The 15,750-nt window shown below is 37.5% G+C and overlaps 1 protein-coding gene across 1 annotated transcript in view; it reads right to left on the reverse strand.

Annotated features, from left to right (window-relative positions):
• The window catches only part of LOC120104009 (serine/threonine-protein phosphatase 4 regulatory subunit 2-like), a 37,914-nt gene extending 22,284 nt beyond the window's left edge, over positions 1 to 15,630 (reverse strand). The window contains exons 1-4 of the mRNA XM_039122668.1: positions 15,510 to 15,630; positions 3,106 to 3,186; positions 1,960 to 2,008; positions 1,698 to 1,803 (exon numbers count right to left, since the gene is read on the reverse strand). Of these exons, the coding sequence (XP_038978596.1) occupies positions 1,698 to 1,803; positions 1,960 to 2,008; positions 3,106 to 3,186; positions 15,510 to 15,610 (337 nt within the window). The 5' untranslated portion in view covers positions 15,611 to 15,630. The remainder of the gene's footprint in view (positions 1 to 1,697; positions 1,804 to 1,959; positions 2,009 to 3,105; positions 3,187 to 15,509) is intronic.
• Between the last annotated feature and the right edge of the window lie 120 nt (positions 15,631 to 15,750).

The raw sequence follows: 15,750 nt of genomic DNA on the forward strand, positions 1-15,750 counted from the left end.
AAGTTAATAAAAGAAATTATTTGGTATATACCTAAAAGATGCTTTTTCAATTATGAACATAAGTTGTTGTAACTGTAAGTATATCGAAAGTCCAAAGAAAAACAAAAGGAAAGAGTTTCTATACAAAAGGCTAAGGAACAAAAGTAGCTTTAGCAGCTTGGAGTTAACTAATAATTTCTTGGACTATTATCAATCATGTGATCTCCAATATATTATGTTTGTAGTTATAATTGAGTAACTTTTATATTGCTTTATCTATGAATTTTTTTACATAACATTTCCAATAGTTTTTGTCTAGCACACTGAGATGCATATGCATTATAACTATTTTAATGAAAGATACAATACTACTGAGTATAGTTGCATAAGTTTTCTACATCATGACTGTTAACCTTGCTCTAAATTAGTAGACAAATGTTTCATGAAGAACTATATCAATACTTAAAAGTGCATGAAAGAATTCATTGAATTAAGGGAAAAGATAAAACAGAACTAAGTAGCTTAAAAGTGTATGATCAACAGCCAGAGTATCTATACCAACTATAAACTGGAGCCAACCTTGTGGTCTTCAGACGAATGCCCAGAACCCTATGCTTCAAAAGAATCTAGCTTGGTCTCATCAAATAGGCAAAACAGGTATCTGGAAGGTAACCATTTCAGAATTCTGTTTCGGTTTGGAAAGCTGAAAGAGCAAAAATTGTACATGGAACCATGGTTCACCGTACTGGCCCGAACCAGATGGTACGGGGTATACCATACCTACGAGTACGATACCAGTGGCGTACCGACACTCGGTACGCCAAAAAAATTTCGTACCATACTGTACCGATATCATGCTAGTATGGTACTAGTATGAGATCCGGTACCGAGAGAGCGAATATTGCATGGAACACTTTGTTTTGGATGAGAATTATAACCATAGTACGCCATACTGGCCCCATATCGGGCGGTACGGAACGTACCGTATCGTACCAGTTCGGTACTGGTACTCGATACGCCAAAAAAATTCCATACCCTACCATACCAATACTGTGCTAGTATGACATCGGTACGGGATCCGATACCGAGACGGCGAATATTGATTCTAACCAGACTCTATAAGGCCAAGTTTGAATAGAAGTGTGGTTATATAACTCATCTATAACTAAGCTAAATAATTGAACGAAATGTTTGTAGTTTGCTTTTATTTATAAACACTAGTATCCAGGCCTGACCAGTCAATATAGAAGACCAAAAAGGATGACTCATGAGCTGGTTGATTGATATACTGGATAAATTTAAAGTTCAAAAGCTTATCTTAACAAGTAAAAAAGTTGGAAAGCTTCTAGCCTTCAATTTTATATGAACATTTGATCAAAGCTTGAAATATTGAAAATATAGCTAAAAAACAAACATGCAAAAACTCAACCGCAGAAACTAACATCAAATAATCATTTGATATATGCAGATATTACAAAATGTCTAACATTGCAAGGTGCTTTCTTAGTAGAATGCCCAACCGCTATGCCCAATGGACTTAAAGAACAGAATGACAAGAATGGCAGTCCAATTTTCTCACACTGCAATGATACAGAAGACTCAATATGTCATCTGTTGCTTATTCCTTCCACTAGCAACTGTTTTACCCATTTAGAAACCAAAAAAAAAAGTCATACTTGACAGATCAATGGATTAAGGATGCATTTTCTCCAAATTACCTTCATCCAGCCGTTTTACTAACTCTGGATATGTTTCGCCTGATAAAGAACTCTGTTGTGACTCAACACCACGGACCATTTGGGCTTCAGGGTATTCTGCCAAAACCTTCATACAATTTATTTTTAAGGCAAGGATTAGAAACATCTAAATGGATATAGATCCTCTATTTAGAAGGAATAACTAAGTAGCAAATTAAAATCTAAAATTATCTTAGCATATTGTATCAACAGAAGTGAAACATCTAAGCATACCTCCCCATACCTGCTTTAGCTGAAATGATAGCAAGCTTTTCAGCATGTCCCAATCATGCCTGGATTGTAATTTGAAAAGCATAAGCAATGCCAAAATATGAGTCTATGCTTGACTTCATCTTTTACATTAAATGAGCACAAAACAAAGACTTAATTGAATGTAATAACTACTTATATGTGCTGCATTATATAAATTATCTGGTAGAGACTACTAAAATTATTTTCCCATGACTTAAAAAGTACTTATGTTTTAGCAGATCGTCAAATGGACAAAGCAATACATGGCAATCCCAACAAACAACTATATGGATATCAAAGTTGGAAAGAAAAAAAAAAGAGATTTTCAGAACGGTACATATTATTTGCCTACTAAGAGAACAATTGCAAAAGGAGATCATGGAGCACAACACATGGTGAAGGGAAGAATTTAGATGGCATAAAAGATAGATATAACCTAACCATCAAAGCCAGTGTAGGTAGCCGCAAACCAGTCTAGCAATGGAAATCTTATATTTTCAGTTAGGGCCTGTTTGGGAGAAATCCTGCTGGATCTTGCAAGATCCGGCACAGTAGGCCAGAGGAAGGGAGAGAGTGTGAGAAGGGGAGGAAGAGCGCAGAGAGGCTGTGGTTCAGGCACCCTGGCACATACTTTCCCCCTCCCTCTCTACCCTGTTATTTCCTTCTCCACACTATCTTCTCACTGATCACACTGGATTAATCCTAACAGTCCCTTAGAGTCTGAAGCACGTACGCACAAACCCTAGAATGAAATAACAGGGAGATGAGTATACAACATTTTGCAACAACAATATCAAATACGTAGAAATTTGATGATTTCAGCATGATTTTTGAGTGGTTATTAAGCTTATATGTCCAACAGCATTATAAGATTCAATGACATACAAAATAGGTTAACCAAGGTTATACGAAAATTGAAATAATGAAACAAGCTGGTACACCATTAGAAAATAATAAAATGGCAACTAATTGTATGTGCACATCCTCTCACATATTTTTAGAATGACCAAAAACAGACAGTCGCATTGGAGGATGATAAAGTTGTTAAACAATGTACATAATAGAAAAATTTAGACAAAGCCTTTCTTACACATGCAGAAATGTAAAACTTTCATTGGACATGCAAAAACTTGCATACCAGAATTTTCCAGTTGCAGCAATGACCTGCATTATACTTCTGATTTCTTCAACACTGACATCACATTTTGGCTCGGCCTCCCTGTAAATTAATATATTGTGTATTTTAAAACAATGAATAGAAGAAAAGAAAAGCAAGAAAAAGCAACTAAAAGGGATCATATCCAAGTGACCATTTTCCCAAGAATAAATAAAATAAAGATAAAAAAGGGTTGTAGAGGCCAAAATACATGCATGGTGGTTCACAAACAAATATTTGTCCATACTACCTGTATTAGCAAGATTATTCCCTAGAGCATTAGAAACCCCACAATATGGATAAACAGAATAGCCTCCTAGAAAAATGCACATAACAAGTGGATTACCTCACAACTCAAGCAAACACAATCCCTATTTCCTCCAAAAAGAAATGAACAAACAAAGGAAGAAAAAAAGGATAAAGGAAATAGCACAAACACCTCTGTCCACATTTAACTAGGTTTACCATCCATTTCAATTATCAAATAAAAAAAAGGAATTCAACAATTTGTACCTTAGCCAAGTCCCTTCGTGCTACCTGAACACTTGGCATGGGTGGTGCATGTCTAGGTGTCACAAAGTGTCCGAGCACTCCAAATCTAAATACCTATTGCAGCTAGACTTTAATAAAATAAAACTATCTAATAATACAAATGCTTAGGATATAAGATGATGCCAACTTCTAGAACCTAGTCTACTAGTCATGAAATTTACATTGATGGAGAATACAAAAAAGGCATGACATGTCAGTAGAATGCAAATAAAGCTAATATAATCGAGTACTTGGAATATTCAAAAATTATAAATGTAATAATTTGCAATGAAGTGTATTCTGATGCTGTCAAGGTGCTGACTCTTCAAGGACATTGCCAAACACTCAATTTTTCGAGATGATCTGTCGTTTCTTGCAATATCTTTAGCAATGGCCAATACTAATTAAATTTTTAAGCTCAAAATCCTACCATAAATAGGATCCAAAGCTCATCATTAGAAAGATTGTGTTGATCAAATGTTGAATATGCTATTATTAAGAAATGTCTAATATATAAAAAAATAAAAAGTAGATACCACAATTTGCTGTGTTCAAATTAATTTTCTTGATTCACAAGATCTTTTAGTTCATTCTCTTCATTAATCACTTTGTCCTCCTATAAGAGGAGAAGATCTAACTACTTTAACACAATTGGAAGATCAACGAATTCATAAGGGTTAAAATCTTAACATCAATAATGCCCCTTTGATACTACGGGAGGCTATCAAGGTGGTCCAGAACAATCAGTAGAAAGGTAACACCATCAAAATTCGAAAGTGATTCCCTCACTGTTTTTGCTCTTTCCTCGCTGCTTTTGCTCTTCTTTGAAGGGGCAAGTGCATTCCTTGAATGGTGAGGACTATCCTTGAAGACTGCAGAAGGATGTTAGGTGCTAACCAGGATACTGTCACACCCCATATATAAATCAAGAGGCTAATATGACAGCAGACTGGCTGGTGAACAGCAGAAGGGCTAGTGGATCAATGCTAGATTAGACTGGCCCATTGCCAAGTGACTTTGACATTTTTGAGTTTTGATGTATCTCAAGGTTTTACTGAAAGGGTAACCTGCTACGTTGTACTTGATATTCTTCATAAGAGAAATTGCCCCTGAAACACATACCAAAAACCTCAAAGAAGAATGAAGAACGAATACAGGAAGCCTCAGAAAGAAACAATGAAGCAATATATCACCTAACAATGCCAAAAGAAGCATCATTTGTGTCAAACCATGAACCACCACTAATAAACTGTCCTCACTCCTCTTCTTTCCAGCTAGGTAATCAACCTATGTTTACAACCCTAGGTTCACACATTTATCGTTTTAAACCAGTAAATGAGAATGCACTCTACAGCATTAAGTCCCCCATCCATAAGACTTATAGACAGTAGTCACCAAATAAGTGGCTCCAAACAAAAAGAACATGTATGCTCCTTTCCACATCCCAAATCATTTAACCTGGTCGTAGGCACTATTCATGATGAGCGACAATCCGGATGAAAATCTCCGTGACTAAAATGAAGTCAAGAATGTCTGAAGAGTCTCCATGACTGAAATGAAGTCAAGAATGTCTGAAGAGTCTATTCACCAAATAAGTGGCTCCAAGCAAAAAGAACATGTATGCTCTTTTCCACATCCCATATCATTAAACCCAGTTGTAGTCATTATTCATTGATAATCAACAATCCAGATGAAAGTCTCCATGACAGAAATGAAGTCAAGAATGTCTGAAGAGTCTATTCCAACCACTGTTTGCAAAAATCATTTTGATAAAAATAAAGACTTTTCATGCAGGTGAGAAATAAGTGTTTCAGTTTGGCTCCTCAATGAGACATTTGAAAGTTGGTCTGCATTATTTTCCCAAAAAGCTAATGGGCAAGCACTCCCCCCTCACCGGGGCTAATCTCAAACAATAAAAGTTTGGTTAAGCATTCCTCCATCCATCACTTATTCCTCTCTCCTATCGTTTCTTTTGGAGAAATTGTCCATATTCTCCCATAGCCCTCTTTATGCAAGGAAAAACCACTTTTTATGCACTGAAGCTATACCATTGCATTGTAAATGACAAATGGTCAACGAGAAAAGACATTGTTTTTATTTTCTTTTATTTTCCCTATTTGCATGAGCCATACATTAAGTGCACATTGGGCCATATAGGCCGGTAGAGGTGTAGCTTGGATTAGGCTCAATCCAAACAAGAAAAACCCAATCACTTGTTAGGGTAGGCTGGTTGAGGCTTTGTGAAAAAAAGGTTGAGGCTCAATCCAAACATTGAGCTCAGAAGTCTCATCTTAGTCTTATCCCGGACTCAGCACAGCACTATCCCAACCTACATCTAATATTCTCAAACTACCCTGAGAATGAATTTACAGCCACCCCAACCATGAACAAGGTGACAAGTCATGGGCTATTGCTTTAGCAAATAAATATGGAAAAACGCCTAGCTATACGCTCTCATGTATGGCAAATTGATGGGACAATAAAAAAGCATAAGGGTGTAATTATCTCAATTAGATTAATCAGGAAAATGTTATCAATTAATCATGCATGATTCATTTCAAACAATTTTCAACAGCAATAGATGTAATCATCAAGAAATTATCTAGCACACTCATTTTTTCTAGAAATTTTATTGAATATATGTCAGCAATAGCTTTTTTGCTCTTACTAGCATTGCTTCCAAATTTACTTACAAGTTGTCAACCAGAATGGTCCCTGGTTACTCCAAGAAGTTGGTACTTCAGGCCATTCGGTGACTTGTGAGTGGTTGGAAGTGGGTTCCCACTAGAAATGGGTTTCTCCATAAATATGGTGAAGCGATTACAGCTTGAGAGGCACCACAGTCACTACAAAAAAGTGACCAGGGACTTGTATTGTTCAGTTTGATTTTTCAAACCCCTTCACACTTCCCTAATACCTCCGCCCTCCCAACAAGCTCATTCCCTCCTCCCTCGGCCTCTTGACAAGCTCACCCCCAAAAGAAACCTCTCCCCCTTCCCTAAGCCTTGCCACCCTAATCCTCCATGCTCAAATAATGCATCAATTCCTGCATAGCTTTGTCCTTCAGCATAGTCTTGAGGATCAATTGCTACTCTTGCTTCTTTACTACCATTTGGTCCTCATTGCACCCTAAAGTACAATATGCTCTTGACTAGATTTTCCCCTAAAGTTGCTTCCTTTGTTCCAGCTTTTGATCTCAACAATGTCATTTTAGGGCTTTTGGTAAGAAATTGCTTCATCTGTTAGTTTTCTTTCTTCTCTTTGAATTATAGCTTAGGGATTTCTAACTTGCTTGTTTGTGGTCTTAATTTCTAGCCAGAAAGGCAACCCAGTGCACGAGGTTCCCAGCATTGCAGGTTTAGTGAGGGTCAGATATACGCAGCCTTACCCCCACATGTGGAGAGTTTATTTCCATATTTCGAACCCGTGACCTCCAGATCACAATGAAGCAACCTCGATGCCGCACCAATGCTCACCTTCTCTCAATTTCTAGCTAGAGTTTTTATATTGCCCCAGGTTTCACTTATAAAATTTTATGTTTTTTCTGATTTTTTCCTCAAAATGCTTAGATTTTCTATTCTCAGCTATGTCCAAGTACAAGCCTCCCTGCCTCCTCACCCACGAAATCAACTTCTTAGCCATCAGAGGGAAAAAAATTAAATTAAAATTGTGTGTTTTGTTCACTTCAATTGTTTCTTTATCAACTTTTGTGAGCTGTCCTGCTGAGCCATCTTTTCAAGACACTAGCTTTTCCTCCCATCATATTCAATGCACCCACATTATTCAACCCTTCATGTCTAAATTCCATGAAAAAGTACTGATATTTTTTTTAATGTTTTCTTTGCTTAATCCCATGAATAGTAGATTGTCTTGTGTGGTTAACATTATCATGATTTTTTACAACATGGTGATAGTCTTTTTTGTGTTTTCTTCAACAGATAAATGGCTTGGATGAGGACTCTACTTTGCGACATCAAATTTTTTAATTGATTTGGTTATTTTGCTTTGGCGATTGGTTGGGAATCCGGTTTTAGTCTCTATTGTCAGGTTACCCCCGCACGCGATGCGACGATCGCAGTAAAAGACACGTGCGGGGTCGTTCATCTCATGAAAGTTCTAAGGGAACGTAGATTTTAAAAAATTCTGAGTTCTCTAAATCAAAAAATTATGAAATCTAAGGAAAGATTAAAATTACTAACTTGATTAATTTTCAGATCTACTATTCAGAATTATAAAGATCATATCTTTACCTTTGAGCGGGTAGATCTTCACCGCTATCAGATGATCGATGATTTGGTTCGCTTGAAGCCGCACAAGCGTCCGACCTCTATAGGTATCCACACGAGGTAGATCGCTCCAAGAACCTTGATCTCACCGGGGTGCTAGCTCCCTTACAGAGATCCTCTTTTGATAGATGATTTTCTCTCTCTTTCAATCAACTCCTTGATTGCTTTGAAAGGAAGGAAAAAAGAAGGACGAAGAGGAAGAAGATGGCGCTGCTTCTCTTCCCTTTTTCTTGCTCATGCCAGGAAGGATAGGAGGAAGGGGGTGGGCGGCTGAATCAAGGCACATCCAATGCTTCTAAGCCCTAACACCATCCCTCCTTTTATAGGCATCTCATGCCTATCTAAACAAGGAATAATTTCAATGAAAAATCACTCCTTGATTCATCCCTCCAAATTCTACCACACACCTTACTTAATTCTTGTACACCCCTTACTTAATTCTTCCACGCCTCTTACTTAATTCTTCCACACCCCTTACTTAAAAGGAATTGGAGAAAATCAAGGGCTCTCCTTGCGCCGTGTGGCAATCCAGGGGAAAGAGGAGAAAAAGGAGGGCGGATGCCCTCTCTTGTGGCTTGTGAGTCAAACAAGGAAAGGAGGGGCGGACGCCCCTCCTTTCTTTGGTGCGGATGAAAGACGAAGGCGCACCGCCCCTCCCTTATTTCTCCTTTCACATGCATGAAGGAACCCTTCCTTCCATGCTATGATTTCCTAATCTAATTAGAAAACATGTGATCCATCTTGTTTGATTTAATCCTAATCCAATTAGGACCCAATGTGTCCTCCAAATTGATTCATGATGTGAATCCTAATCCAATTAGGATCAAATTGGACTTCATGAATTAAGTTCCTTATCTAATAAGAAGTTCTAATTGATTAAGCCCAATTGAATCAATCAAAATTGCAATCCTAATTGCAAATTTTTCTTCTTTAACTCACTAACTTTTTAGTGGGTTAAACCACTTATCAATCAAATTGACAATCAAGATCTATTGTGATTCTAAACTCACAATCCAACCGTCTGAACGATCAAACCTCTAATGTATGTGACCCCATAGGTTCTATTCTATCTGGTAGTGAGATAGAGATCATAATATCATTGAAACTTCCTTTCAATAGGTTGAAACACTTTCAACTCTTCTCTTCAAGGTTCACTGATATCAAGTGAATGCCTTTTGAGTCCCACAATCCACTAGTGAACCACGAACAACATATAGTGGCAACCCAGCAGAACGGAATGGATCAACCTTAGATGCAATAGCGTACGATACAGTACCTCTATCGTGGATTCCGACAAGACGGAGGTTATGGATAACTCCTCAAACTCCATCGTCTGTCATATGTTAAATTTATTGTTGACTCAAGTTCGAAGATTGAAAATCTTTTTTCAAACTGCCCTGGCTAAGGTCTTTCGAACTTAGTCTCATAATCACATAAGATCACTCCTATTCTATCAAGATCGATAGATCCCATCTAGATGCAACCTTAATCTGACAGTAACCTAATGTAGCAATCTGCACCACAAGGATCTTAGGGCCATGTTTATGTGCTCGTCAAACTACAGCACCTTATTGTGATTAGTTGAGGCATCGCAAATCTAAGTACTAGTCATACAACTGCAGTATTAAGTAGTCACTGACGAGTTTGATAGACATCCAAGTGAATTCTTGCTTTGGTCACGCTCATTACCCTTATTCTCTACAAAAGACTTGCAACAAATCACTCCAGTGTCCCTACACTGTGGACTTAAGACTCGTCCATCAAGGAGAAACGATCTGTGCACTAATCTCATCGGATCGATCACGTCCTTCATGATGATCCATCAATCAGGAGCAATTTCAGGAATTAACTACCTAATGGCACATGTCTTAAATTCTCAACTCTTAAGAATATGTGTTATCATCTTATTAATTCTTAAGACGATTCATGGACACATAATAATATGAATGAACAAAATGCCTAATTTTATTAATCAATAAAAGATCAAGCACAAATTTTATGTTCCAGAACAATTATAATGTGTCTGCCAAATTGGCTTCTAGGGTATACTTCTAACATCTATCACATTGGCTAGTGGTATTTTTCTTAGGAAATATTTAGATTATTTTAATTTTGTCGCGCCCTAAGCCCATCACCTGGATCGAACCCATCACTCGGGTCGATCACATGACATAGCCTAGCCTGGGTAATGGGTTCAGGGCGTGACATATTTCACCATAGTTTTTAGTTGCATGGTCTTTGATATCTAATATGGATTGTTTTGATCTATGATGCTCTTGTTTGTTAAAAATACTATTAAAAAGAAAAAGAGTTGGACTTAGGATCTTTCATGAATTAGATTTAGTTTCCTACCTCTTATTCCACATCCTGTCAAACAGGTAGACTGGTCAATGATTTTTGTTAATCTACTGGAGATGCTACATATAAGGTAGGAGAATTGCTTATTGCTTATCTGCCAGCATCGAAACTTTTGGATTCTACGCAACACTTATCATGAAGCTTAGTATGAAAAATAACGAAGTGATATTTATGTTCTTCAATGCTGCTTCTATAGTCAGTTTTCTTTTATATATATAATTCTCTTCTTTGAATGCATCTCAGGGCATGTTACATGGAAGATTTGATTGCTAAGGACTTGCAACTTATATCTGAATCAGGATGCATTCAATCCTCCTGTAGCATTAGGGCTTAACCTTCATTGGTCATGGTTTATTATTATGAACTTCGTAAGCACTTATGGGCTGCATTAGAACCTTTTTCAAGATCTGTATTCTGATACAATTCTTTTAAGGAGAGGGATTCTGATAAAATTATGCTAATAAGACTACTACTTATACTACAAGCACTATAAGGCCCTTGTTAACAAGAGATTTCAGACATAAACTACAAAATTTGTGGTGCCTTGAGTAAATTTGATCAAGTACTCTTCCACAAGTCCACAAACATTTGACCACAACCATCACCAACAAGCTTCATCCAACCATGTGAAGTGGCTTGATGAATTCATGTTTTCTATTAATTCCTATATTGTATTATATATTTTGCTGTTTCTTCCTTTTTCCTGCATTTGCAGGCTTGTGCATCATGCTACCAATTGGTTGTATATTTGGGACTAAATCTAGATTGTTGGTCTGCTCTAAAAAAGTAATCTAGATTGCTGGGATTAATTTAGATTGTTTCTATATTCCAAATGTGATTGGCAGAAACATTTCTTATTTCATACTTGAAATATGGATGTATGTTTTACAGGGATGGATCATTCAGAATGGGTTCAAGTTTAGCCAAGAGACACGAACGACCACGCAAAATTCTTACCGGCCGAATCCGACAAGCAGAATGATGCACGACATAGGGTGTAGACCTAGTCATTACCAAACCACAGACTGAACATACTGGCAAGCAAGTGTCCGCTTATCTCCCTCCATGAAAAGCAGTCTTCTCGAAAGAAAAGAACATTCATCGGATTCACTTCAAGTCCGAAGCCATGGGAAGATCTACCTCTCACCTAGCTGAACTGCCAGGTTCACAAGCTACCAACAACTTCTAGTTGAATTTTTTTCTTGTAGCCTCGTTACGCAACACGATCTCCTTGGTTCTGTTCTGATCAAGCGTCAGCCTTGATTTTATGGCTGGTTACATTATTGGGTGAACATACTCTGATTCATTTCAATCAAGTTGGGTGAACATCCATCTATCTATCCCTTCCCTCAAAATGTTGTCGCCATAAAGGCTCACTTTTGGTTCATGTTACATTGTTGTCCAAGTTTGTGGTCTATTATAGCCCATACAATGTTTAGAGGTGTCCCATCATTTTTTTATCAGTTACCCTATGTATCCGTACCTGTTGTGGGGGTTTTCATGTTGCATCTTATAATTGACACTACTTAGTTCCCTAGCCTGTTTATTAGCAACTCGAATGGCCCCTCGAGCAACTATTGCACTTACTAGGCTAGATCTTAGTAGCTTGAAGCAAGTGCAGGTTGTGCGGGTACATAGAAGCAGCAAGGTTAAAAAAGTTAGTAAATGGAAGCACCTAGGAAGCATCCATACAAAAATAATACATAATAACAAAAATATATGTAATATATTTTAAAAATACATGTAATATATATTTTTAAGAAGAAAAAAATTGATGTTGGTCATGGGATTTAAACCCATGCACTTGGGCCTTTGATTTTTCCCTTAACCACTCAAACAAACTATGAAATCTGATTTGATGTAGTAATAAAATTAAATCGGTGCCTATAGTATATAAAACAATTCAATAGTTAAGCACGGACTCAAGCCATCCATTTATTTCTCAATTCGATGGTTCATGTTGCGATCCATGTGCTCTCATGGGATTGGGCCCCCTTAAACTAGTGCATTAAGGCCAAAACGAGATCCTCGCCACTATTCTCTTCACTTCCATGCGCTTGCTCCCTCTCTCTCCAGTGTCCCTTCTCTCTCCCCCTCTATATCGAGTGTCTCATTTCTCACTTTCTCTCTCTAGTGTCTCGCTCGCTCTCTCACTCTTGTAAAGGGAAGATGGTCTCTCGAGGTCGAAGAAGACAATGTCAAGGAGCAGCCCAATTAGTAATGAAAACCCGGTCTTCAAAATGAACCCCGAGGTGGAGGTCATCACGAGCTTCAACCGGATTATGATCTGTGATGATCTCATCCAAGGATCTAGGCCTATAGCTTCAAAAGCCCTCCCCATCCCTGTCTTCTCCCTCTCCAAGAAATCGTCCACCATTCATGCTCCCTAGGTGATTTGTGAAGACCTCCTCCAAGCCTAAGTCTAGGTTAGCAATCTTGCCCGTCCCTTTTACGGTTTTGCTCGTGCAGCCGCAAACCAAAAATCTCAAAAATCCCTACAATCTCCCCTTACCATGTCTCTCTCTTCAAAGCCAAATTACAAGATTCAAGGAACCAACGTCTCCAAGCCGAATGCAATTGAAAAGTACAAGTATGCGGTTCTAGGTAGATTTGAGGGATGGGCAAGCATTTCTTGGTGCTCAAGGCCAAATAAACAATTATGGCCAATGGATTTTGATGATGTGGCTCGAAGGTTCACCTGTCGGTGCATCTCTAGCTAGATCATATCATGAGCCCTTTTAGACTAAGCCATGTAGCACATGTATGTCCATAGCTCTATGCTTCCTGACATGCCTTATTTTATTTTAGTTTATGCCAATGAGGTTGTAATGTCCAATATCATGAAATGAGTTATATATTGCCATCAATGTATTTTTAGTCATGTTTGTTTAAGGTTTGAAATAACAGAAGTTCAAGATATTATGTTATTGATGGTGTAATGGAGGAGATGGCAACCGGATGGAACCTATAACATAAGTAGGTCCACAAGGATTAGTATCCATTTTTTCACTATTATTGCACATGGTTTGGGTGAGGACGAGAGTCATGTGCAATTGTAGATCTTGGAGGAACCCCGTCCTTCTTGGAGGCCCCATCTTTGGATCACCAGGTCCATAGACATAAGGCAGAATGTCCTCCTTGTGTTCTTTTTCTAAAATAAATAGTGAAAATCAAGTGCAAAGTCCATCTTTATTCAGATAGTTTGTTTCTTCCCTTTACAACGTATATCCAACATGTCGAATACAAATAATATATATATATATATATATATATATATATAATATTAAGAACTTTTGCAGTGATGGGAGTGAAATAAGATAGAGGAATAGTCATTGTTGAAAGAATGAGAGGAGGAAAATAAGGGTGAAATTCTCATCCCAAAGTCTACAAGGAGCCAACATCACCCATCGCCTATGAGGTGACTGGATTCAACTAGTTCCAAACCAATTGAACACTAGAATAGGCAGCAACTCATTTTTTGCCACACTCAAATTGATGTGAACCAAAGAAGTTTACAAAATGACTTCAGCAGTCATGACTTCCAAACAAATCAAACATCTTTCATCAGAAGCGTCTTTTATATAAGTCACTTTGGTGAACCAACTTTTTTTCTACTTCAGCAGCTTACAACAAACCAAGGATTCCCAAAACATAAAGGATATATTTAAATTAATGGAGTTGATTACAATAACAGTTACTAGTAGCGATAGTAGCACACTACAAGGATCAATGGGTTCTAAGTGGCTCCTCAAAAAGCTTCAACAAACTATTTCATGTACAACTATTCATCAATCATGTGACTAACATCAATAGAATTTGTTGGTCCCCTACTCCCCTCTGTATGTTCACCTTTCTTTTTACAATAAGTACCCAAACACCTCCTTGGTTCAGATCTTGCACTCTTTATATAACAACAAAAAAAGAGCAATACAACAAGAAAAGTGAGAAAGTATTTATCAATTCACATAAAGGTGGTAAGAGCCTACCCTAGGTTGGGATTTATGGTCAAACTAGGTGAAGTATGTTTTAGTTTCAACTACTTTCAAGTAAGATTTTAAGTCCTAGCAGGACGGGGGGCATCCCAGCCATCCCATCCCATTCCTATGAAAAAATAGGACCGGGACAGAATCGGGACTCAGAAACCCATCCATGGGTGGAGAAAAGAAGAAAGGAAAGAAAGGAAGGAAAGAAAGCTGAAGAAAAGAAAAAAGTGAAAGGAAAGAAGAAGAAGAGGAGGAGGAGGAAAGAAGGAAAGAAAGGGAGAAGAAAAAGAAAGAAAAAGAAAGGAAGGTAGAAAAAAAGGAAAAAAAGGAAAAAAAGGAAGGAAAGAAAGCAAAAGTAGTAAGAAAGAAAGAAAGAAGTGGGGCGAGAGATACAGGATATCCTACCAGGATGCATGACCGAGACTGCTACTAGGATGGGGTGGGATAGTGGGGCATCCCATTCTATGGAGAAACCAAAACACACCCGTCCCATGGGATTTAAAACCTTGGTTTCAAGTTTGCCTAACCAAATCGCACCGACTCTCTTATTCCAGCAAGATGCATGGCTTGAGCAATACTATTATTTGCATATCTATTTCATCTTTCAAAACTATAACCGACCTAAACAATTACTCTAGTTATAATGGACTACCATGAAGCTAGAAGTTTTTAAACATTTCTTTTTTTCCTTTTTGAACAATACGGTGTAATGTGCCACCACAAAGGGTTTTAGTGCTAGAGCTCTCCCAAGACCAAGCCCTTTGGAGGAGTGTCAAGCATTGTACCCAAGTCCTGTTGGCTAAACACTTCTTTTTCTATTATATTATTGATCTATTACAGATTCAATGTAAGATTGTTTTTTAACCTGTTTGAACTACAGATCCTGCGTTTCTTAATCTATATGTATTTTTTTCTTAAGAATGGTGCAATTCAACCTTCTCCTGTTTTCAGAATTTGCATTTTGGCTTAGGATATAAATTTTTTCCTTATAAAATCAAACAAGTGTTTGGCTGAATGAAAAATATTAGCAGACTTTGATTGGATCCAATTACTTGCATGCAAGTGATAACAGAAATGGAATATGTGATTTACAATACGTTCAAAATTATAGATGCAATGAATATTACACTTACAACATTGCTACTTTAAAGCAAGGAATGCTGAACTGGCCCGTAAAGTACCATAGTTTCAGCAATAAAGCATAGTTTCAGCAAAATCCAGCACTTACTCATCATTTGCATGATGCGGGATCATATTCTCTGAGTGATGATCAACATCAGTAGAAGAAAATGTTGCTGACTGTGGACTCTCCATGATTGGGTTCTCCATTCAAGAATTAGTTATAGCTGCAGAAACAAAGAAAAGATAAGAATTATAGCTAAAATAAAGAATATTCCCAGTAAGACCACATGCTCACAAGTTCAAAAAGCATGTCAAATGTTTTCCTTTCTTAACATCATACAAATTAT

This window comes from Phoenix dactylifera, unplaced genomic scaffold (assembly GCF_009389715.1).
Source record: "Phoenix dactylifera cultivar Barhee BC4 unplaced genomic scaffold, palm_55x_up_171113_PBpolish2nd_filt_p 001662F, whole genome shotgun sequence".
Lineage (NCBI taxonomy): Eukaryota > Viridiplantae > Streptophyta > Magnoliopsida > Arecales > Arecaceae > Phoenix > Phoenix dactylifera.